Here is a 25,232-nt window from a genome sequence, read left to right as displayed (position 1 = left end):
GAGGATGGGATTGTTGTTATTGTTATGGGCAGTCACAGGCCAGCTGCTTCACAAGTGTTCGAATGGGCTTCCTGATGGGCTGTGCAGTTGGCATGGCGGTCGGTGCACTTTTTGGCAGTTTCTCATGCCTCCGACTGGGACTGAGGGGGCGAGAGCTGCTGGGTGGTGTGGGGAAGATCATGATGCAGAGCAGAGGCACATTTCGAACCTTCATGGCGATTGGAATGGGAATCAGATGCTAACGACCATTCTTCTCTTTCTGCTGAAATTTCAAGACTTGCAGATAATGTATCACCGGTCTCTGTCCCTTTGATTACCAGCTGTATAATAACGGAGATTAAAGTGTACAATTTACTAATGCAAAAGAAATAACTAACAGAGCCGCTCGTCCACCTTTTCCGAGATTTGGGCTGGGCAATAAATGTTGGACTGGCCAGCGACACTCGCATGCCATGAATGAATATAAAACAATTCGGGTCCCAATCTGTGTCTCTGAATGACCATCAGATTGTACTTACTTATTTCTATAGGTGCTGCCCAATTCATCAGTTGTGTTTCAAATGCTACTTGTGTTTTGATACAGAGCCTTTAGTTTTGTGCTTTTATTTTCGTAGCATTGATCTGATGTAATTTTAAATGTGTTCTCTCTGTCTCTTTCTGCCGCAGTCGGTTTATCATTTCCCATATTCTTATCTTTTTCTTTGGTCTTAATCTTTCCTTTACCACATCTTCCAAAGTAAATCAGAAAAGACCCAACAATGGAACAGTCGGTAACAAGACATCAATCAGTCTCCTCCTATTTTCGAGAAATCAAGGACTGAACACTGTTGTTAACGCAAAGCTAATTTTATTAATCTATATCAGGGGTGGGCAAACTTTTCCGTGCAAGGGCCACATTCAGAAATTCACAATTCACAAAGGGCCGCATAGTATATTAAGTAAAATAATTACTTCACCCGGTTATGATTCTGGGCGCCTCATATAGAACATAGAACAGCACAGAACAGGCCCTTCGGCCCTCGACGTTGTGCCGAGCAATGATCACCCTACTCAAGTCAACGTATCCACCCTATACCAGTAAGTAACCCAACAGCCCCCCCGCATTAACCTTAAAAAAAAATTTAAAAAAAAAAAAAAAAAAAATTTTTTTAAAAAAATTTTTTTTTTTTTTTTTTTTAATGACTTGGTGGGCCGCAGAAATACCTTTGGCGGGCCGCATGCGGCCCGCGGGCCGTAGTTTGCCCACCCCTGATCTATATCCATAATATTAAACTTCGACCAAGTCACAGGGGCAGCACGGTAGCATAGTGGTTAGCATAAATGCTTCATAGCTCCAGGGTCCCAGGTTCGGTTCCCGGCTGGGTCACTGTCTGTGCGGAGTCTGCACGTCCTCCCCGTGTGTGCGTGGGTTTCCTCCGGGTGCTCCGGTTTCCTCCCACAGTCCAAAGATGTGCGGGTTAGGTGGATTGGCCATGCTAAATTGCCCATAGTGTCCTAAAAAGAAGTAAGGTTAACGGGGGGGTTACGGGTATAGGGTGGATACGTGGGTTTGAGTAGGGTGATCATTGCTCGGCACAATATCGAGGGCCGAAGGGCCTGTTCTGTGCTGTACTGTTCTATGTTCTATGAATGATCAACATCAACTGAAACAAACTCCAACTGTCAGAACGAGCACGGCTCAGTCCTGGATGTGATTAACAGCAGCAATAACAGAATCCAACCCCTTGTGAACTCATTGGTGTTTCTGCAGGGTGAATGAACGAGTGAATCCTTTCCCACACACAGAGCAGATGAATAATGTCTCCCTGGTGTGAATGTGCCGGTGTTTCAGCCGGAGGGAATGCTGAGTGAATCTCTTCCCACACACGGAGCAGGTGAACGGCCTCTCTCCAGTGTGACTGCGCTGGTGAATCAGCAGATCCATTTTGCCTTTAAAGCTCTTCTCACAGGCGGAACATTTAAAAAGTCTCGTGTCAGAGTGAACACGTTGGTGTGAAGTGAGTTGGGCGGACTCTGTGAATCTCTTCCCACATTCAGAGCAAGTGAATGGCCTCTCCCCAGTGTGAACTCGCTGGTGTGTCAGAAGATTAAATTTGTTTTTAAAGCTCTTCTCACAATCGGAACATTTGAAATGTTTCATGTCAGTGAACAAGTTGGTGTGCAGTCAGATGTGTTAGTCGAGTGAATCCCTTTCCACACTCGGAACAGGTGAATGGTCTCTCCCCGGTGTGACTGCGCTGATGTGTTTCCAGCTCAGAAGGGTAACTGAATCCCTTCCCACAATCCTCACATTTCCACGGTTTTTCAATGATGCCGGCATCATTGTGTCTCTCCATTTTGGACAATCAGTTGAAGCTTCTTCCACACTCAGAACACGTGTACAGTTTCTCCTCGCTGTGAATGGTGTGGTGTTTTACAGGCTGTGTAACTGGTTAAAGCTCTTTCCACAGTCAGTTCACTGAAATACTCCCACTCGGGTGTGTGCGTGTCTTTGTGTTTTTCCAGTCATACTTCTGTTTGAAAACTTTTCCCACAGAGAGAACAAACATTTGTCCTTCCAGACTGTCAGATCTTGATGTGATGATTGATTTGAGTTTCCAGTCTGTCGATCCACTCCTTGTAACCCTGCAAAATCAGGTCAGAAATTCAGGACAGAAATTCAGGACAGATAAGTCTAGTTTCTGGGGAATAATTATTTATTTTGTTTCCTGAAGCTGCAAATCACAGTCCCACACACTTTCCCCTTTCCCACAAACTCACCACAATAGTTTCAAGGTCATTAATACTAAGTGGAGCTTTGAATTCCAGGTTATTCACTGAATTTTAATTCGACCATTTACATTACAGTGTGAGTGCAGGATAGAAATCCCTCCCCATTCTCTCCTCCTGCTCCAGGATCAGTAAAGTCAGTTAAAGATCATTTCTCCTGAACAAATCCATTGCTGCATTTCCTTCCTGAAGCCACATTTGTCCACTGGGGCCTGGCACCGGGAGAAAGCGGCAGCTGCCGTTGTGTTGGGTGTTGAGGCGGTGCGGCTAGTTTGTTATTGGGGGTGTTGAGGCCCCCACTGGGTGTGTGAAGCCTCCCTCCCCTCCCACCCACTGCCCCGAACGCTGCCTCCGCTTATCCGCCTCCTTCCCGCCTGAAGATGAGACAAACAAGCGTCTGTCCCTTGACGCCACAATGCCCGGGGAGTGATTGACAGCGGCTTTGGGCCAATAGGAAGAGGGGGCGAGACTTGAGGTCCGAGCGGGAGCGGCTGGTCCTCCAACCAATCGGAGAGAATAAGGGGGCAGGGTCGTGCTGTGAGTGACGCATGTGCAGTTCCGGTTCTGGTGATGTGGTAATGGTGACGGTTGTTTCTTCAGTCCGCGAGCGGTAAGCGGAAAATTGCGGAAAGTAGGCACCAATCGATCTGCCAGGTGTGTGGAGTATTTTTGTAAACATGTTGTGCAAGCACAAACTTCGGAAAAAGACTTCCCAGTCTCCCATTTGAACCGAGTTGGTCCTCTCCGGTCCGTTTTCAAGACCGCCATCTTTCATAGGGGCAATTGCAGCAGGACGCATATGCAGTCGCCATCTTTGTACGGGGCAATGTTTTCATTGAATGGGGTGCGTAATAATATCACAGCGAAAGAGAGATCATTGTAATCACATCATAGAATCCATACAGTGCAGCAGGAGGCTATTCGGCCCATAGAGAATGCATCAACTAACTGAAAGACCACTCTATGTAGGCCCACGTTACCTTTGGGCACTAAGGGTCAATTTAGCAAGAAGCAAATCCTGCTCTGATTCCCACTCCCTCTTCGGATGTCCTGCCCCATGTGTCCAAAAAACTGCAGGTCTGTGCAGTCACATGAAGACCCATGGCAGAAACACAGACCCTGAGTAGACATCATCCTCAGATCGAGGGACTGCTGATGACTACGGGGAAATGAAATGAAAATCGCTTATTGTCACGAATAGGCTTCAAATGAAGTTACTGTGAAAAGCCCCTAGTCACCACATTCCGGCACCTGTTCAGGGAGGCTGGTGCGGGAATTGAACCGTGCTACTGGCCTGTTTGGTCTGCTTTCAAAGCCAGTCATTTAGCCTTGTGCTAAACAGCCCCTGCAACAGGGGAAATGTGCAACAGGGAGTAAGAGCGGTTATCCTCGACCAGACAGCCAGAGGAGAGAATATTGTGAATTTCTCTACTTGACTGAGCGATAGTGGAACCGGCTGTAAGTCATTAGGAGAGTTAAGTCCCGAAGTATCAGAAGAATGGATGACAATCTCAGCAGCAAATGAACTGAGATAGTGATCATGTGGATATGTGGCTGGTAGCTCAGTTTGGGTCGAAATATTTTGCCATGACTGAACAGTCTGGTTCAGACTCAGACAGTTACCAGGGAGAGAAATTGAGTCGTTGGTTAAGGTGTGGACATTTTGTAGAGGGGACTGATGACAATGTCTTTGGTCTTCCCAATATTTATTTGGAGGAAATATTTGTTCATCTAGTACTGGATGTCACAGAAGTCAGGACGGTGTGTGAGTTGGAGAAAACCTAGAGGTGATGGTTTTCACATCCACCTGATACCCTGGTCCTCTGGGTGGTCAGGTTGAGGGTTTGTCAAAATTCTCTCAAGAGATAAATAAAATCCTCCTTTGCCCCTTGGTTCTTACACATGGCCTCTTCTCTCTCTTGTCCTCTTCTCCCACATATTGGCCAGAATCCTGTGTGGGCCAAGACCGGGTGGCAGAATTACTTCCCTGAAAGACATTTATGAACCAGCTGGTTTTTTTTTATGACAATCCAGCAGTTTTCATGGTCACTTTTTCCCAGTGTCAGCCCCACAAATGACCAGATTCATTCAGCTCAATTTCACAACCTGCTTTTGTGTTTTTGTGGGTTCTCTCACTCTGTATTTTCTGTTTTAAATCAATTCCACAGGATATTAGAAGAGGAGATTTGCAGTTGGGAAACTGAAACCAAACATCACATCAGGATCAGACAGAATCGCCCGTTTTATAGGGACCGGAATATTATCGGATTTTGAACATGGCAGGTAAAGGAATCATTCCCAGTGGGAAGAAACTGAACACGTGTTCTGTGTGTGGACGAGGATTCAGACGATCATCTGACCTGTTGATACACAAGCGCAGTCACACTGGGAAGAAACCGTGGAAATGTGGAGTGTGTAGGAAGGGATTCCGATCTCCATCTCATCTTGAAAAGCATTGCCGCATTCACACTGGGGAGAAACCATTCACCTGCTCTGACTGTGGGAAGGGATTCACTCAGTCAGCCAACCTGCTGAGACACCAGCGAGTTCACACTGGGGAGAGGCTGTTCACCTGCTCTGAATCTGGGAACAGAATCCCTCGCTCATCCAACCTGCTGAGACACCAGCGAGTTCACTCTGGGAAGAAGCCATTCACCTGCTCCGAGTGTGGGAAGGGATTCACAAGGTCATCTAACCTGCTGGCACACCAGCGAGTTCACACCGACGACAGACCCTTTAAATGTCCAGAGTGCGGAAAGTGCTATAAAAGTTCTGGGGAACTGATGTCCCATCAACGTGTTCACACTGACGAGAGACCGTTCAGGTGCTCTCGATGTGAGAGTGGGTTCAAGACATCTTACGCCCTCAGCAAACACCAGCGCACTCACACTGATGAGAGACCGTTCAAGTGTTCTCACTGTGGGGCAGCGTTCAGGCAATCGAGTGACCTCGCTGTACACCAGCGCACTCACACTGGGGAGAGGCCATTCACCTGCTCCCACTGTGGGAAGGGGTTCTCTCACTCATCCAGCATGCTGAGACACCAGCGAGTTCACACGAATGAGAGACCTTTCATCTGCTCCCAGTGTGGGAAGGGATTCAATCAGTCATCCATCCTGCTGAGACACCAGCAAGCTCACACCACTGAGAGACCATTTAAATGTCCAGACTGTGGGAAATGCTACAAAAGTTCTGGGGAACTGATGCGCCATCAATGTGTTCACACTGACGAGAGACCGTTCAGTTGCTCTCACTGTGGGAAAAGGTTCAAGACATCGTCTACCTTCACTGCACACCAGCGCACTCACAGTGAGGAGAAACCTTTTAAATGCCAGGACTGTGAGAAATGCTATAAAAGTTCCAGTGAACTGATACGCCATCAACATGCGCACACTGAGGAGCGACCTTTTAAATGCTCAGACTGTGGGAAGTGCTTTAGAAGTTCCACCAATCTGATGTCCCATCAACGTGTTCACACTGACGAGAGACCGTTCAGGTGCTCTCACTGTGGGACTAGGTTCAGAGAATCAGCTCACCTCACCGTACACCAGCGCACTCACACGGGAGAGAGACCGTTCACCTGCTCCGATTGTGGGAAGGGATTCAGTCATTCATCCAACCTGCGGGCACACCAGCGAATTCACAAATGACGACAGTAATTGGATTTTGCTGCCAGTTACATCTAGAAATGAACCATGTTCATTGTGCTCTGTTTCTGCTGATGTTAGCAGGGTAATATCTGCCAGTGGCAGCACGGTAGCACAGGTGATGTGCTTCACAGCACGTGGGTCCCAGGTTCGATTCCCTGCTGGGTCACTGTGTGGAGTTTGCACTTTCTCCCAATGTCTGCGTGGGTTTCCCCCCACAGTCCAAAGTGCAGGTTAGGTGGATTGGCCAAGAGAAATTGCCCTTAGTGACCAAACAATGTTAGGAGGGATTATTGGGTTACAGGGATAGGGTGGAAGTGAGGGTTTAAGTGGGTCGATGCAGACTCAATGGGCCGAATGGCCTCCTTCTGCATTGTATCTTCTGTGTTAACAAACTTCAGCCGAGTTAATATTCTACATAAATGTGAAATAAATCGGATTTGTGTTAAATGCACACTACGGACATTCCTTAAAGGTCTCTCCCTCTCCCCAGTCTCCTCCACCGTCACCTCCAACAACAAGTGTGATGAACTCATGGAGCATCTTTGTCACGAAGAGTGAGACAATCCAATCAGCTGCTTCCCCCCTTCCACTCTCCCATGGGACAAAACTCTCTCTAGTTCCTCCTTGACTGACTCTGTGAGCCCCTTGCCCATATCGTCAACAGCTCAATAGAGTCAGGGATTGTTCCGAGATTGGAATATAGCTCACGTCGTTCCCATTTTCCAAATCAGAGCCAGGGAACAACAGTTCATCAGTGTGACCTCGATTACAGGGAAGAAGCTTGAAGGAATCCTAAGAGTTACTGTTTCTGATCACTGGGGAAGAGAAGGAACCATTAGAGATGTTCTAGTGTCCAATCCACTGAGCAAGTCTTGGGACCTGTTCTTCAGCTCAGACTCACTATGCACATCCGCATGTTAGTTAATCCACGCCTAATAAATAAATCTGCCCACTCACACTGGTATCGCATTATCATGCACACGTTCCCTATGATACAACCCATTCATACACTTTCAGGTGATCTTATCAAAAGTTCAAGGTGGTGTCTGTCTCGAGATCTTTGTTTATCTTAAAAGGTTAGAGGGATATGGGGAACAGGTAGACAGGTGGATTTGACACCAGGAAGAGATCAGCCATGATCTGACTGAATGGTGGAGCAGGCCCAAAGGGCTGAATTGCCTCCCTCTGCTCCTAATTCCTATGTTCTATCTCCATCTGAATGGTCCCAGTATAGAACAGTACAGCACAGAACAGGCCCTTCGGCCCTCGATGTTGTGCCAGGCAATGATCACCCTACTCAAACCCACGTATCCACCCTATACCCGTAACCCAACAACCCCCCCAAACTTACTTTTTAGGACACTACGGGCAATTTAGCATGGCCTATCCACTTCACCCGCACATCTTTGGACTGTGGGAGGAAACCTGAGCACCCGGAGGAAACCCATGCACACACGGGGAGGACGTGCAGACTCCGCACAGACAGTGACCCAGCCGGGAACCGAACCTGGGACCCTGGAGCTGTGAAGCATTTATGCTAACCACCATGCTACCCTGCTGCCCAGTATCTTGGTTAGTGGCCAGGCTCACTGTAACGAATGCAGGATTTTAGATATATTACATTATAAATATTTGGCAATTTAAGGGTTAACAGCTTGGGTTAGTGTGTGTCTGACTGCTGTCATGTTTTAAGAATAATCTTGTTTTGCAAGACCAGAAAGCTTTTCGGAGCCAGAGGTGACATTAACCAGAGTAATGTGTTTTCACCCTGGGGTAATGCAATGTTGTTTGACTAGGGGGAATCCCTGGGGAGTTAATGTCTTTTCAGTCTGGGCAGTTCATTTGTTTTTAGCTTGGGATATGATGTCATTGCTGGATGGTACGGTTTTCAGACATTTAGCGAAAGCATTTTGAGTTGAGGTCTGATCTGGCTACCATTTGGACCACAAGAAAGGTATTTTGCTCTCACTGTAAGATAGTTAAAGAAGAGTAAAAGTATTTAATGCAGAGCAGAATTGTATGAGGACAAGGGAAAACAAACCATTTGAAACAGCTTTTTGAAGAATTCCTGCCAAACGACATCCAGCCAGGCTGGCCCGGTGGTCTCACAGCACCAGGGACCCGGGTTCAATTCTGACCTTGGGTGATTGTGTGGAGTTTTCACTTTCTCCCCGTGTCTGTGTGGAGTTTTCACTTTCTCCCCGTGTCTGTGTGGAGTTTTCACTTTCTCCCCGTGTGTGTGTGGGCTTCCACTGGGTGCTACAGTTTCCTCCCACAGTCCAAAGATATGCAGGATCGGTGGATTGGCCAGGCAAACATTGCCCCTTGGTGTCCAGAGATGTTCAAGCCAGGTGGGGTTACAGGGCTAGGGTGGACAAGTGTGGCTAGGTAGTGTGCTCGTTCAGAGACTTGGTGCAGACTCGTTGGGCCGAATGGCCTCTTTCTGTACTGTGGGGATTATATAATAGAGTCTGCAGGGGTTCTAACAGGAGTCAAATCTGTTCCGGCAAACTAATATTACTCTGTGCCTTTGGGATGTGGGATGGATTGAGAGCCGTCGGGTTTTCCTTTCTTGTTATTTACTTGGGAATAGAGATGGTAATTCAGGGTATTTATTGTGTTGAGTTGTGTTGTTTAAGGGGTCATTGGAAGCTATTTTCGGCTGTGATGTTAAAGAGTTTAATGTTGTGTTAATAATAAAGTTTTATTTTAAAATACCAAATTCCTATTTCTTGTGCAATCACTCCTGTTGCAAAGTATTTTTTCTGCACAGCCTTACAAAATAAACTAAAATATTGGGGTTTTGGTCCAGTATCCTAGCTGCTGCTGGGGTTTGGTCTGGGATTGTAATATTACAAATGTAGTTTCCTTTTAAAAATGATTATTGACAAAGATACAAACTTCTTCAAAAGAATACTTTCAATTTATTCATCTCATTTACACTTTCCTTTCATTGGAACGTACATTAATACCAGATTGAGATGTTACATTGAATTACATTCATTTCCTGCTGTGATTTTCCTGTCTCTTCCCCTATCCTCACTCACTTCTTCTCAATCTGAGACGTCTCATTAATTCCTATCCTCTCTCATTGATGAGCTCTGGATAAACATTCCTGTCCACTACAACATGCTCAGAAAACCCTTTAGATCAGAGATCCAACATCCCCATTTAATTCCAGGCATTAATATATTTTGTTTATTTTTCACTTTAACCTATTATAAAAGCTCCTGATGTTTTATCATTTAAAAATGATCCCAAATTCAAACAGGATTTCTACCAGACATCCTTCAAGGCTGAAGCTTATCCTTTGGGAAACAAACATAAACCTTTTCACAGTTGTAATTTTACTGTTTAATTTTTCTCAGTACAGAAGCTGTCAGCATTTTAGATTAAATAACAATTGTTTCCAAACTTCTTCCTCAAACCAATTAATTTTTTGAATTTTTGCTGTTTATGTACACCACTCTTCTTTAACAATGAATGAATGGTGTTTTGAGTGTCTGGCGAACTCTCAGCAGGGAGAGGGTACTGCTTCATGGGACACTGTGTCGGTCCACTAATATCTTCGAGTTTAGACACGTCTCCATGACCACGTTTATGGGTTGTGAATACACCCGGCACAGACTCGAGAACTGCCGGGAGTTCAGGATCATCAGCGGTGACTGGTTCACACTCTGCTGCACAGCCTGGGAAAACCTGGAGCTCAGGATCATCAGCGGTGACTGGTTCACACTCTGCTGCACAGCCTGGGAAAACCTGGAGCTCACTCTTCATGGAGTCAGAGTGGGGATTGGAGATGATGGTGGTGGGGGAGTCAGAGTTGACTAATATTAATTACAGATGGCCGCCATTGTGGGAATGGTGAAGCAACTCATTCCAGGGCATCGTCATAACGTTAGAAATGCTCAACATGCTGCAGACTCATGGCTGGAGCCCTTTCAGAAAGAGAGTCTTGAAGCACAGGGAGTGAGAATGGTTTACCAGTCCCAGAGGACAGACAGACGGATGATGCAGAGTGAGAGCTGGTCTCTGTACCTGGTGGCGGTCGTCTCCTCTGAACGTTTAACTGGCAGAAGCCAATGTGTTGAAGTATTACTTTGAAATTATGTTCCTAGCAAAGTAATATTTTTCTCTTGAAAGCCAGTTTTAATCTTTACGGAGTCAAACGGAGTTGGTTTACTGTGGGTCACGAGATCCAATTGTATTCAGCTTAGAAATGACTTTTCCAGCGCCTGTGCTAGAGACATGTCTTTAGAATACAGACCTATCCTGTGTTTGTCAGCGAGCAAACTGCTGTGGAATCTGTCTTCATTAGACCATAAGACATAGGAGCAGATTTAGGCCATTTGGCCCGTCGAATTTGCCCCATTCTCCTGCCTTCTCCTCATAACCTATGATCCCTGTATTAATCAAGAACCTATTGACCTGGGGCTGTTTAGCACAGGGCTGGCTTTGAAAGCAGACCAAGCAGGCCAGCAGCACGGTTCGATTCCCGTAACAGCCTCCCCGAATAGGCGCTGGAATGTGGCGACTAGGGGCTTTTCACAGTAAATTTATTTGAAGTCTACTCGTGACAATAAGCGATTTTCATTTCATTTCATTCATTGATCTCTGTCTTAAAGATACTCAGTGATTTGAGCTCCACAGCCTTTTGCAGCAAAGAGTTGCATAGGTTCACCACCTTCTGGCTGAAACAATGCTTCCTCATCTTTTTTTCTGCTTTTTTTTTTACATTTAGTGTACCCAATTCATTTTTTTCCAATTAAGGGGCAATTTACCGTGGCCAATCCACCTAACCTGCACATCTTTGGGTTCTGGGGGCGAAAGCCACGCAAACACGGGGAGAATGTGCAAACTCCACATGGACAGTGACCCAGAGCCGGTATCGAACCTGGGACCTCAGCGCTGTGAGGCAGCAGGGTGACTGCGCCACCTGCTGCCCTTCTTCCTCATCTCTAAAGATCGTACCTTCAATCTGAGGCTGTGCCCTCTGGTTGTAGTTTTTCCTACAAGTGGAAACATCCTCTCCCCCTCCATTCTACTGAGGCCTCTCAGTATCCTGTAAGTTTCATAAAGATTCCACCCTCATCCTTCGAAACCTTAGATTATTAGATGGTGATTTCTTACAGTCCAGTACTTGAATTGAATGTGTCACCATTCCCGTGCTCAGGGGCTTCTGTTCCAGACGGGAGGGGTAACATTTAGAGACTCTCGATTCTCCGCCAATTCCCATTCCCCTTCTTTCTGGTGGATAATGGAGGTGTCGCTGTGTGTAATGTACAAACCAGTAAGAATTGTCAGCAATGATCAATCCGCACTTTCGAATTGGAGATGTTCATCAGTATAATCTTCCAGATATTGGAGAATAAATGTTGCATCAAAGATCAATTTTACAAGTGAAATAAAAGTTCATCTAAACTCATTTCTGATTAATGTTCCTGAATTATAGGGAAGGTCACACACAGCGGAACTGCAGCCCCAGGAACACAACCAGCCCAGTTACAGGGAGTATCAAAACAGCAGAAACAAACATGAACTGTCAGCTTGAGCTTGTTTCAGTGCTGGGTGTGATTAAGAGAAGAATCCAATCTCTGCAATCACTTGTGAATTAGTTGGTCTGCCAAAAGGTTGGACGAATTAATTAAACTCTTCCCACATTCGGAGCAGGTGAATGGACTCTCTCCGGTATGAACACGTACGGGTAATGAGGTGTGATGAACTCCGGAACCTCTTTCCACAGTATGTGCAGCTGAATGGTCTCTCCTCGATGTGAGTTTGTTGGTGTGACAGGAGGCAGGATAAATCGGTAAATCCTTTTCCACATGCGGACCAGGTGAATAGTCTCTCCCCAGTGTGAACCCGCTGGTGTATCAGTAGCTGGGATGGCCGACTGAATCCCTTCTTACACACAGAGCAGGTGAACGGCCTCTCCCCAGTGTGAATTTGCTTGTGCGTCAGCAAGTTGGATGATTTTGTGAATCCCTTCCCACACAAGGAGCAGGTGAACAGCCTCTCCCCTGTGTGAACTTGCCGGTGCGTAATGAGAGTGCCTGACTGTCTGAAGCTCTTTCCACAGAAAGGGCAGCTAAATGGTTTCTCCTGAGTGTGAATGAGCTGGTGTGACTGGAGACTGGATAACTTGGTGAATCCCTTGCAACACACAGAGCAAGTGAATGGTCTCTCCCCGGTGTGACTGCGTCGATGAGTTTCTAGCGTGGATGGGCATTTGAATCCCGTCCCACAGTCCCGACATTTCCACGGTTTCTCCGTTGTGCAGGTGTCCTTGTGTCTGTCCAGGTTAGATGATCAGTTGAAGTCCCATCCACACACAGAACAGGTGTATGGTTTCTCCCCACTGTGAATGGTGTGTTTTTTCAGGCTGTGCAACTACTTAAAGCTCTTTTCACAGTGAGTTCACTGGAACTCTCTCATTCAGCTTCGTGTGCATCTCGATGCTTTTCCTGCCACATTGATGTTTTAAATATTTTTTTCAGATGGAACAATTGTTTCTCATTCCACATTGATATTCAGGTCCTGATTCAATCTTTTTCAGAGATTGTTCCGTTACAGTTTCCTCGCTCAATCTATAAAAGGAATTTACAAAAGTCATCACTGTCAGTCCAGGATAGGATAGAAATTTTGAAGAGAAAATTCTAGTTTCTCTGGAACATTTGTTTCTCTGTTGTTCCCCCATAGCTGTAAATCCCCGTCCCACACACTCTCCCTCCTCCCTGGACTGAAATCCAAACCCATCTCACCATCTGCACCATTTCTTTCCTCCACTCCCAGTTTTCTCCCTCCCTCTCCTCTGCCTGGGTTCAGTTCTCCAGCTCCTGTCTGCAGACTGACAATAAAACCAATGGGTCTTATTGGGGGTTTGGGACGTCCAGCGGGTGTTTGTGAATCCTCCCCGCCCACCTGCCAGGGTTTCCTTCCTTGCCAGAGATCAGAGTCCTCATTGATTTGAGTGTAAAGTGTAAGCTCTTATTTAGTATCCCCTCTCCCCATCCTCTGATGTGAACCACCCTCCACTGTCTGAAGCAGGATAAAAGCAAATTACTGCAGATGCTGGAATCTGAAACGAAAGGGAAAATACTGGAAAATCTCAGCAAGTCTGGCAGCATCTGGAGGGAGAGAAAAGAGCTAACGTTTCGAGTCCGATGACTCTTTGTCAAAGCTAACAGACAGAGAGAGTGGGAAATATTTATACTGTGGAGTGAGAATGAAAGATGAGTCATAGCCACAGAAACCCAGGTAAACCGGGTGCTAATTGCCACAGATACCAAGGTGAAAGAGTGTTAATGGCAGTCACCAGAGAGGACAAAAGATGTGAAAGATCAAACAGCGGGGAAACTAACATCAGAGGATGAACTGTAGGTGTGGGGGGGAGGGGAAGGGGGAAGCAAAGAGGAGAAAGGTGCAGGAAATAAATAAATGGTAAGACAGTGAGAGCAGGGTCTTTTGTTAAAATTGCAAGCAACAGGAAGGTCAGGATCCTGAATGTGCACAGACCAAAGATCCTCAGCAAAGCGATCTCCCAGTCTGCATTTTGTCTCTCCGATATAGAGGAGACCACATTGGGAGCAGCGAATGCAATAGACGAGATTGAAAGAGGTGCAAGTGAAACGCTGCTTAACCTGGAATGAGTGTTTTGGGCCTGGAATGTGAAGCATGGAAGAGGTAAAGGGGCAGGTGTTACACCTTCTGCGATTGCATGGGAAGGTGTCATGGGTGATGGGAGAGGTACTGGGTATGGTGGAGGAGTGGACTAGATTATCTTGGATGGAACGGTCTCTGCGGAATGCTGACAGAGGGAGTGAAGGGAAGATGTGTTTGGTGGTGGCATCACGCTGGAGTTGGTGAAAATGGCAGAGGATTATGCTTTGCATACGGAGGCTGGTGGGATGAATTGTGAGAACGAGGGGGGCTCTATCCTTGTTCTGGGAGGGAGTGGAGGGGGCTAGGGTAGTGGCACGGGAGATGGACCGCACACTGTTGAGGGCCCTGTCCACAACTGTAGGTGGGAAATCACGGTCGAGGAAGAAGGAACACATTTTCAAAGCCCCATTTTGGAAAGTGGCATCGTCAGAACAAATGCGATGGAGGCGAAGGAGTTGAGAGAAAGGGATGGAGTCATTACAGGGTGTAGGGTGTGAAGAGCTGTAGTCCAGATAGCTGTGGGAGTCAGTGGGCTTGTAGTGGATATTAATGGATAGTCTATTGCCGGAAATGGCAGAAAGATCAAGGAAAGGAAGGGAAGTATCTGAGATTGTCCAGGTGAAAGTGATGGAGGGGTGGAAACTGGAAGCGAAGTTGATGAATTTTTCCAGTTCCGGGCGAGAGCATGACGCGGCACCAAAATAGTCATCAATGTATCGGTAAAGGAGTTGTGGCAGGGGGCCCGGATAGGCCTGGAACAAGGAATGTTCCACATACCCCATAAAAAGGCAAGCATAGCTAGGACCCATGCGGGTACCCATTGCTACACCTTTGATTTGGAGAAAGTGAGATGAGTTAAAGGAGAAGTTGTTGAGAGATAGAACGAGTTCAGCCAGGCGGAGGAGAGTGGTGGTGGATGGGGATTGTCCGGGTCTCTTTTCGAGAAAGAAGCAAAGGGCTCTCAGGCCATCCTGGTGTGGGATGGAGGTGTAGAGGGATTGCACATCCATGGTCAATAGAATGCAGTTAGGGCCCACGAACCGGAAACTGTCAATATGACGCAGGGCATCAGAGGAATCCCGGATGTAGCTGGGGAGGGAATGGACCAGAAGAGTGAGGATGGAGTCAAGATAAGAGGCAATAAGTTCAGTGGGGCAGGAGCATGCTGACACAATGGGCCTGCCGGTACAGTCCTTTTTGTGGATTTTGGGAAGTAGGTAAAAGCGGGCTGTCCGGGGTTGGGGGACTATGAGATTGGAAGCCGTAGGGGGAAGGCATCCGGAGGAAATGAGGTCACTAACAGTGTTGGAGATAATGGTTTGATGTTCAGTGGTCTGGGCATGGTCCAGGGGGAGGTAAGAGGAAGTATCGGAGAGTTGGCGCTCAGCCTTTGCGAGGTAGAGGTCAGTGCGCCAGACGACAACAGCACCCACTTTGTCGGCAGGTTTGATGACAAAGTCGGGGTTAGACCTGACAGAGTGAAGAGCAGTAAGTTCAGAAGGAGAGAGGTTGGAATGGGTGAGGGGGGCAGAAAAATTAAGATGGCCAATGTCCCGTCGACAGTTCTCAATGAAAAGATCGAGGGCAGGTAATTGTCCCGGCCCCGGGGGGGGGGGGGGGGGGGGGGTCCACTTGGAGGCAGAATGTTGGAGGCACATGAAAGGATCAGTGGAACGGGGGGAGGATTCTTGCCCAAAGAAGTGGGCACGGAGACGAAGGCAACGAAAGAAGAGTTCAACATCATGTCGAGCCCGGAATTCATTGAGGTGGGGACGTAAGGGTACAAAGCTGAGTCCTTTGCTGAGAACAGCACGCTCAGCCTCAGAGAGGGGCAGGTCAGTGGGTATGATAAAAACGCGGCAAGGGCTGGGATTGGGATAAATGGGGTACGAGGGATTGGGACTGGTGGAGGGCCTGGGATGGGCAGCGGTGTTGATACTGGGAGAAATGGAGAACGAGGGATTGGGACTGATTGAGAAATGGTAAGTCTCCCCCACGGGGATTTCAACTTAAATTTCACCCTGCATGTAACCTCCAGGATTACAGGTACCACCAGGATATACAACATTCTTCCAACTGCTGCTCTCGCTGCATCCTGAAAGCCACACTCAGTGCCATGCGGCGCCACATGAAGACACTCGACATCTCTCTCCAGCAGCACCGTCTTACTCTCTCTCAAAGTTGTCCCTGTCCCCAGTTTCATTTCATCCTTCGCATCATTCGACGTCTTAATAGGAACGCAAGCTTCAACTCATCAACACCACAGCCCATCCCAGGTCCTCCACCAGTCCCAATCCCTTGTACTCTATTCCTCCCAGTAGCCATGGTGTGGAGATGCCGCGTTGGACTGGGGTGAGCACAGTAAGAAGTCTTACAACACCAGGTTAAAGTCCAACAGGTTTGATTCAAACACGAGCTTTCGGAGCGCAGCTCCTTCCTCAGGTTTGAAAGCTCGTGTTTGAATCAAACCTGTTGGACTTTAACCTGGTGTTGTAAGACTTCTCACTGTGCCCTCCCAGTAGCAACACTGCTTCCATCCCAGTCCAAATCCCTCGTACCCTATTCCTCCCAGTATCAACACCGCTGCCCATAGGGGCTGTTTAGCACAGGGCTAAATCGCTGGCTTTGAAAGCAGATCAAGCAGGCCAGCAGCACGGTTCGATTCCCGTAACAGCCTCCTCGAACAGGCGCCGGAATGTGGCGACTAGGGGCTTTTCACAGTAACTTCATATGAAGCCTACTCGTGACAATAAGCGATTTTCATTTCATTTCAATTCATCCCAGGCTCTCCACCAGTCCCAAGCTATGGGCCAAGTGCAGGTAAATGGGATTACATCGACAGGTCAGGTGTTTTGTATGTGTTGGTGCAGACTTGATGGTCCAAAGAGCTTCTTCTGCACTGTGTGATTCTGTGATTATGGCAGATCAATTCTGAAGATGTCATGTTGGGTTCAAAACACTTTTAATTTCCACAGATGCTGGCAGACCTGCTGAGATTTTGCAGCACATTTTGCCTATATTTGAGTCAGCCTTTAATCTCTGTTTAGTGCACTATTCAACCACAGGGATGAGTGTGTCTGAGAAGTAACCAGCTGGAAAACGCTTTCCCTTCGCCTCCTGCAATACTACAGCGTCAGACACACATTGTTTTGACTCAGACAGCAGGACAGTGGAATTAATTGGATAGATCTTCCAACGAGTCAGTACAGGCATAATGGGCTGAATGGTTTCCATCTATGCTCTATCATTCTAGAAAACCAGTGATTATTCAGATAGAGAGCGAAAGCAAGAAGAATCAGTGACGGTGGAATTAAACACAACCAGAGCCAACACCTCTTGAGGAAGGGAGTGGAAAAAAGCTTTAAAAGCTGAGTGTCTTCCAACAGGTGGTTTAAATCACTTTGAGAAATTAAATATAGCAGAGCGCAAATTCACTCGGATTTATGGGTATGTGTTTTCAATTATTGCATTTCAAACGGTTAATAAAATGATCTTCTGTTTCCTTTTTGGATATTCAATGGCGCTCTTGCTACCCAACATTCCTTGCGGGTGTGAATATGTCCTATTGAGACGACAGGAAGCGAATGCGCACGCGCCGTTCTGGTGGGTCTCTGGAGCATGCGCAGTGTCATTTTGCTGAGCCCTGGGCGGGAGGGTTTGTGCCGCGGGCGAGAGTCGGTCAGGCGGAGGGAGGAATGGGCTCCCCGGGGGCAGCGGGGAATTGGGGCCGCATTCCGGCTGGGAAAGCTTCAGAAAGACTTTGTTTAGGCCGCAAGCTCCGAATAAGAGCCTGCAGGGCTTGAGTTAGCAGCTCCGGGCCTTTTCCCAGAAACAGGTCAACGGTAAACGGCCCCCATCTTATTTCAGCGGGTAGTGTATGGAATGCGAGGCCATGTTGGTGATGTCACAGAGTGGGCGGGGCTTCAGGATTCCTGTGATCAGGAGAGAAAATTTTATTCTCATTCTACCCACACCGGAGCAGGAGACCGGCCTGGTTTAATATCAATTCATTTCAGGAGATGTGGGTGTCGCTGGCTAGGCCATCATTTATTGCCCATTCCTAGCTGCCTTTCAGAAGATGCTGGTGAGCTACCTTCTTGAACTGCTGCAGTTCCATGAGGTGTAGGTACACCCACATTGCTGTTAGGGAGGGAGTTAATGACTGCCATCTTTAGAGGAAAAGGAGCTGTGAATCCAGTTGGATTTTTATGACAATTCAATAGTTTTCATGGTCCCGTTTTCCAAGTGCCGGCCCCACAAATGACCAGAATCATTCAGCTCAATTTCACAACCTACCTTTGTGTTTTTGTGGGTTCTCTCTCACTCCCTTTTTTCTCTTTTAAATCAATTTCACAGGATATCAGAAGATGAGGATTTGGAGTCAGAAAACTAAAGTCAAACATCACATCAGGATCAGATCGAGCCTCCCAACTTATGGAGTTTGAACATGGAAGGAAATCGCACCATTCACAGTGGGGAGAAACCATACACGTGTTCTGTGTGTGGGCGAGGCTACAGCCGATCAACTGGCCTGTCAAAACACAAACGCTTGTCGCACGGGGAGAAACCGTGGAAATGTGGGGACTGTGGGAAGGGATTAAGATCCCCGTCTGACCTGGAAACTCATCGGCGCAGTCACACCGGGGAGAAACCCTTCACCTGCTCAGTGTGTGGAAAAGGATTCTCTCAGTTCTGCCACCTGCTGACACACCAGCGAATTCACACTGGAGAGAGGCCATTCATCTGCTCCAAGTGTGGAAAAGGATTCACTCAGTCATCCCACCTGCTGACACACCAGAGAGTTCACACTGATGAAAGACCTTTTAAATGCCCAGACTGTGGGAAGTGCTTTAAAAGTACCAGGGAGCTGATGTACCATCAGCGTCTTCACACTGACGAGAGACCGTTTAGGTGCTCTCACTGCGGGACTGGGTTCAAACAATCGTCTGTCCTCATTATACATCAGCGAATTCACACTGGAGAGAGGCCGTTCACCTGCTCTGTGTGTGGGAAGGGATTCACTCAGTCATCTGACCTACTGTCACACAGATGGGTTCACTCTGGGGAGAAGCCATTTACCTGCACTGAGTGTGGGAAGGGATTCACTCGATCATCCATCCTGCTGAAACACCAGAGCCTTCACAGTGAGGAGAGATCCGCTCTCGTGCTCCAAGTGAAGGAATGAATTCATTCAGCCATCCTTCTGGAATACTGTGTTCACACTGAGGAGAGACAGGTTCAATGCACAGATTGAAGGATGTGTTGTAGGTTCCCAGGAACTGATGTCCCATCAACATGTTCACACTGATGAGAGATCAATCACCTACGCTCACTGTGGGACTGGGTTCACTATTCACCTGACTGTACACCAGCAAATTCACAGCGGGGCGAGGTGGTGCTCCCAGTCTGAAAGTGGGAATGGATTTGATTAGTTATCCCATGTCCGGAGTCACCAGTGAGTTCACCGCTAACTACACTGATTGGATTTTACTGATAATCAGATCTCGGATTGAACTGGGTCTGTCTCTGCTGATCATCATCAGCCCAGTTATAGTGTTTATTATTCTGGATAAAAGTCAATCAATCATCTTTGTGTTCAATACAGTCAATTCGGGGACACGTCAGCTGGGGGGGGGGGGGGGGGGGGGGGAGTTGCATTTTTACGTGCCCTGGCACCACTCATCCTTTAATCCTCTTCTTTTTAAAAAAATAAATTTACAGTATCCAATTCATTTTTTCCAATTAAGAGGCAATTTAACGTAGCCAATCCACCTACCCTGCAAACGTTTGGGTTCTGGGGGCGAAACCCACGCAAATATGGGAGAATGTGCAAACTCCACATGGACAGTGACCCAGAGCCAGTGACCTGGGGCCTCGGCGCTGTGATGCAGCAGTGCTAACCACTGTGCCACCGTGCTGCCCTTCATTATCCAGATGCACAAGCCATAATTATTTGATCCTGACCTGTATGATCTGTGTTATGTTCCAGGAACAAAGAAAATTACAGCACAGGAACAGGCCCTTTGGCCCTCCCAACCAGCGCCGATCCAGATCCTTTATCTAAACCTGTTGCCTATTTTCCAATGTCTACTTCTCTCTGCTCCCCACCCGTTCATATATCTGTCCAGATGAATCTTATGTGATGCTATCGTACCCGCCTCTACCACCTCCGCTGGCATTCCATGCTGCTGGCTTTGTTCTGCATTACAAGCGAGCTGTTTAGCCCACTGTGCTAAACCAGCCCCCTCTCGGTAATTGTTTACAGGCGTTTCGGGACGACGACATGGCGGAGGTGCAGGGGCTTCGGGGGAACTCTGGATGGATTCAGATTGTTGCTCCATGATCCTTGGAGGCTGTGGCCTGTCCAATCTCCCTGGTTATATTATTCTGCAGTTCATCATTAATCCTGATCTTTGTTCCTCTGTGACTTTACTCCTGATTTTGTGTTATTGCCTTTTATCCCCGAAAGGGTGTATGATATATGAGCAGTGAGGTGTTGTTGCCTATTACCCTGTGAAAATAACACTGAGATGGTTGTAGGACATGAGGGTTGTGCAGGATTTACCTGTGTTTTCTATGTGCTGTAATCCTTGCTTTTACACTGAGGAGTGAGGTCTGTTTTGTCGTGAGCCTTGGCAGGGTGTAGAATCCTTGGTTGCTTTATGGAGCAGAGCGTGCTCTGGTCAGGTTCGTGGCTTTATCCTGAGACCCCCCACACTTTTTCCTTTTGTTCTCCGTGTGAAGGGATGCACTGACCATGTCAATTATAATCTGAACCGATTGTATGAATATTTGCTGTGTGTGTATATTATATATTATATGGAATAATGATCACTTTACTGAACTTGATTTGGGGGATTTGTTGCATCTTGTGGTTGAGTTTAAAATATACCCCTTCGGACAAAAGGTTTTGTGAATTATTTCTGAACCTTTTCTTTATTTTGGGGGTAAAGAATGTTGACTGGATCCTGTAAAGGTGCAGACAGGTCTCTGATCTGAGAAAAATGCTTTACAAAGTGTCCCTGGCACCTCATTCTGATTGGAATTGGGGGAAAGTCTGTTTTGGAGCAAACCTCAGTGGGGTATGGAAATCTTATCCGAGATTTTCTTTAGCTGTATGAGCGATCGCTACATGTGAAGGCGTGTACCATTTTACCCTGTTTTCATGGCTTTATCCTCTTCTCCCTCTTTCTCCAGTTTATCCATTCACCGTTTCCCCCGGTATAAATGGAGGCACCAAGTTTCATCCTGTCTTTTTCTGTATTCATGCACACTGAAGGATTGCTGTACTGTACCAGTTGAGGGTTTGTTGTTTTATTTGTAAAAACAGAAAAACTCTTAATAAAAATGTATATTAAAAAAGTGACCCAGTTCGAGATTCTCCAACAAGAGGAAACATCCTCTCCACTTCCACCCCTTAGGATATTATATGTTTCAATCTTACTTAAGCTCCACAGGATACAAGCCTGAGCCTGTCCAACCTTTCCTCACAAGCCCATTGCTTAATGCCTGCACCTCGACAGTATTGGGTCAGATTAATGAAGATCACCTCCTGGTGAAGAACGACACAAGGTTCAGGAGTAAGAAAGCTCTCCATGTTTTGGTTTGGTGATGTCAAGACGTTGAAGTCACTGAAATAATGTTGATTTGATGTAAAATAGCTTAAATAAGGCAGTTTACTGGGACTAGTGTAGTCTCTGGTGAGATATCTTGACTGTTGAGTGACCCTTCCATGAACAAGGTACAAATGCAACTGAACATGGAGCAAGATAAGGCAATTGGTTTTAGAAAGTCAGTGGATCTGAAGTTTACTCCATCAGGATATTATCGTATCCCTTAACAATACCTAACATTTTGTTTTTTAGTATTTGAGAAGGCTTAATAGCATCAGCTGATAAGTATAGAGAAAACATTTGTCTCAAAGCTGCAAACAAACTGCTCACCTTCGTCATCGAAGATGAAAAATCCTGCTAAAAGGTATGGGGTTGGTTGATGCATATAAAAGGCTGTGGCACAACGGCACAGCGGTTAGCACTGCTGCCTCACATGACAAGGATAAAAAGGTTATTTTCGACAAGTCATGGAGAAATGGACAGGGACTGGATCTGGGGCACCAGCTAAGTATCTGACTGATGATGGCAGCGAATTTACTAATGACGAGTTTGGAGACGTGTATGAAAACATGAACATTTTGGACATGAACATTGCAGAGAAAGTCCTTTCAGCAACGGACTCTGTGAAAGGAATGACACGGTGAGCGATGAAATGCTGCAGAAACTCTCAGCTGATCAGCCTAACTGCATGCTGTGTTTGAAAGCTGCCTAAATGCAGCAGGTTAGCCTGGTTTGAACGTTTTAGATCACTAATCTCCCTGTCTTTATCCACTGCCACTTGCTCAAATCTCTCCTGATGTTTTTCCTTCAATCTTTGTATCTCCTTCTGCCTTTCCTCTTTCGATTTCTTTATCTCCTCCTGTCTTCCGTCTTTAATTTTGATGTGGAGATGCCGGCGTTGGACTGGGGTGAGCACAGTAAGAAGTCTTACAACACCAGGTTAAAGTCCAACAGGTTTGATTCAAACCGGTGATCTCCGGGTAAACGTTCTCCAAGGCGGTCTTCAGGACACGCGACAACGCAGAATTGCCGAGCAAAAACTTATAGCTAAGTTCCGCATGCATGAGTGCGGCCTCAACAGGGATCTTGGATTCATGTCGCATTACATCCACCCCCCACCATCAGGCCTGGACTTGCAAAATCCTACCAACTGTTCGGGCTTGAGACAATTTACACCTCTTTAACCTGTGATTATCCCTCTCCCTGGATCTGTAATGATTTGATTACCTGCAAATGCCTGCATTCCAAGCATTGTCCAGCATCTCTGACTTTGTCTGTATAAATGTTTCTGGAACATACCTCGCCATTCACCTGAGGAAGGAGCTGCGCTCCGAAAGCTCGTGTTTGAATCAAACCTGTTGGACTTTAGCCTGGTGTTGTAAGACTTCTTACTGTGCCTTTAATTTTGTGAACTCTTTCTGCCTGTCGCCTTTCAATTTCTTTACTTCCTCCTGCCAATTGCTTTTTTAAAAAAAATTCCTCCGGACTCTCCTCTTTTAATGTTTTATCTCCTCCCGACTTTCCATTTTTTAATGTCTTCATCTCCTCCTGACTCTCCGCGAGCTGTCCGCGGACGGTCTTTTGGACCTCCTCGGTTCCTACTAGTTGCGCCAAGCAGCACAATACCGCTATCGCTTTCTCATACTTGAGCGCACGCTTTCCGGGTGCTTTATTCAGGTCCTCCCAACAGGTTTGTCCTATTGCTCCGGGTCCTGTCTCTGTATTCTCACAAAATTCTGCCCGTAGGGACCATCCTTTCCTCTTTATATATTCTCAAATTTTCTCCTCCTATATGGGACACTTTGCTACCTGCGAACTCCGGTCGCTCATCTCTGGCCACAGGGAAGGTGTAGGGAGTCGATTGGACTAAGGGTACGGCTTATGGGCTATTTTCCTGTTCCAATCCCTCTGAGTTTGAGTACAAAGTAACAGAATGTACCCTGTTCTCCCTGTTAATAACGCATGCAGTTAGTACAACCCGAAATGAGCGATTTGTCCAATACAGAATACTGTGGTTTCTGATTTTTATTAGGTTTGCGGGATTTTTAGAGAAACAATTGTTACTTCTAATCGCGTCCCTTCTGGTGATGCCAATGTTGTGCCTGCCTAAACCACAGTGTGTCTTAACCGATATACGGCGGACAAATGACTATGAAACTGTTTCATACAATGATTCAATATTTATTCACTATCACACAATTGTTACTGGTAATTGATCACACACACACATACACTTGAGTCAAACTACAAACTGTTATGCACAAGACCTTAACTTCAAAGTGACTAGCAAGTCCCAGATATTGGCCTTTATCTGTATCCCGAATCTTGTGGTCCTCAATGTTCAGTCCTTGGTGTGGTCTGTCCCTGGCTCTGGTCCTCCTTCAGTTGGTCGGGTGATGGTCTACTTCGCCGACCAGTGGAAGTCACCATTGTTGGTTATTGCTGCAGAGAGATTCTAAAGTTGTGCAGAACCTTTTAAACCTGCTTGAATTTCCTCCCCTTTGGAGGGTGGTCTCTTGGTCATTTGTCAATCAATTGATGAGGGATCAATCAGCCTGATCGATCAAGTCCAATCAGGGGCTGCCACGTCAATTTTGGGGTGGGCACTCAGTGACCATGCCTGGAAGTGTTCGGGGCAGGTAGGCTTTCCAAAGGAATTTAGGTGATGCTGTGTCTGGTAAAGAAGCGTGAATGACAGGACAATTCTATTGTTCCTGGGATGGCCTGGAGATGGCCATTTGCTTATGTTATTTGCATAAACCTGTAAAATCTTTTGAAGTCTGCAAACCCTTTTGCTGCAACTTTGTTTGATCTGTTCTGAAGCCTGCCTGTGCATAAAACATGGCCACTTTTCCCAGCATGCCTTGCTGGACACCATTTTAGTTGACCACAGAATAGAATGTGAACTGGCACAATACATAAAAATGGATTGGAAAAGTTTCTATGGCTACATAAAAAGGAAAGGTTTGTCTCAGACAAAGGTCCATTACAGATGGAGTCAGGAGAATTTAGAATGAGGGATAGAGATCTCTACAGCCACCTCGTTCAACACTCTGGGATGTAGATCATCAGCTTTTGGGGTTTTATTAACTTTCAACCCCATTAATTTCTCCAGTATGACTTTTTCACCAATACTAATCTCTGCCAGTCCCTTGGTTCTCTGGTATTTTGGGGACAATTTCTGTATCTTCCTCTGTGAAGACAGACGCACATTGTTTAGTTTCTCTGCCATTTCCTTACTCCCCATTATAAACTCTCCTGTCTCTGCCTGGAATGGACCCACATTGGTCTTTGCTAATCTTTTCCATTTCACATTCCTGTAGAAACTTTTCCAGTCGGTTTTTATGTTTCTCGCCAGTTTGCTCTCATCAGTTTCTTGGTCCTCCTTTGCTAAATTCTAATGGATCTCATGAATCTTTAACTGTTCTTGTTCTCCACGCCACGGTTACATCACTTTTCCTGTTGGATTTTTATTCCTTGAAGGAATCTATATTTGTTGTATACATGTTGTCAGGTGGTTGTACCTTTAACAAATGAA

General features: G+C 46.5%; 2 protein-coding genes and 1 long non-coding RNA gene across 4 annotated transcripts in view; 1 reads left to right on the top strand and 2 right to left on the bottom strand.

The window, feature by feature from the left end:
* Positions 1 to 25,232, bottom strand: part of LOC119959645 (oocyte zinc finger protein XlCOF6-like) — an 84,610-nt gene that overhangs the window by 8,890 nt on the left and 50,488 nt on the right. The gene's annotated exons all lie outside the window — the stretch shown is intronic.
* LOC119959648 (zinc finger protein 239-like) lies at positions 17,736 to 19,655 on the top strand. Of its 2 annotated transcripts, none has more exons than XM_038787833.1 (2): positions 17,736 to 17,923; positions 18,438 to 19,655. In XM_038787833.1, the coding sequence occupies exon 2, from the start codon at positions 18,529 to 18,531 to the stop codon at positions 19,264 to 19,266; it is 738 nt and encodes a 245-aa protein (XP_038643761.1). In that variant the 5' UTR covers positions 17,736 to 17,923; positions 18,438 to 18,528; the 3' UTR covers positions 19,267 to 19,655. The 2 variants fall into 2 exon arrangements, with proteins under 2 accessions (XP_038643761.1, XP_038643762.1); XM_038787834.1 differs by having other exon boundaries at positions 17,736 to 18,165.
* LOC119959649 overlaps positions 23,860 to 25,232 on the bottom strand; it is a 30,461-nt gene continuing 29,088 nt past the window's right edge. The window contains exon 2 of the long non-coding RNA XR_005459251.1: positions 23,860 to 25,218. This is a non-coding gene — a long non-coding RNA (uncharacterized LOC119959649). The remainder of the gene's footprint in view (positions 25,219 to 25,232) is intronic.

This window comes from Scyliorhinus canicula, unplaced genomic scaffold (genome assembly GCF_902713615.1).
Source record: "Scyliorhinus canicula unplaced genomic scaffold, sScyCan1.1, whole genome shotgun sequence".
Classification (NCBI taxonomy): domain Eukaryota; kingdom Metazoa; phylum Chordata; class Chondrichthyes; order Carcharhiniformes; family Scyliorhinidae; genus Scyliorhinus; species Scyliorhinus canicula.
Note: the sequence above shows the minus strand (reverse complement) of the source record. Positions and strands in the feature narration are given on the sequence as shown.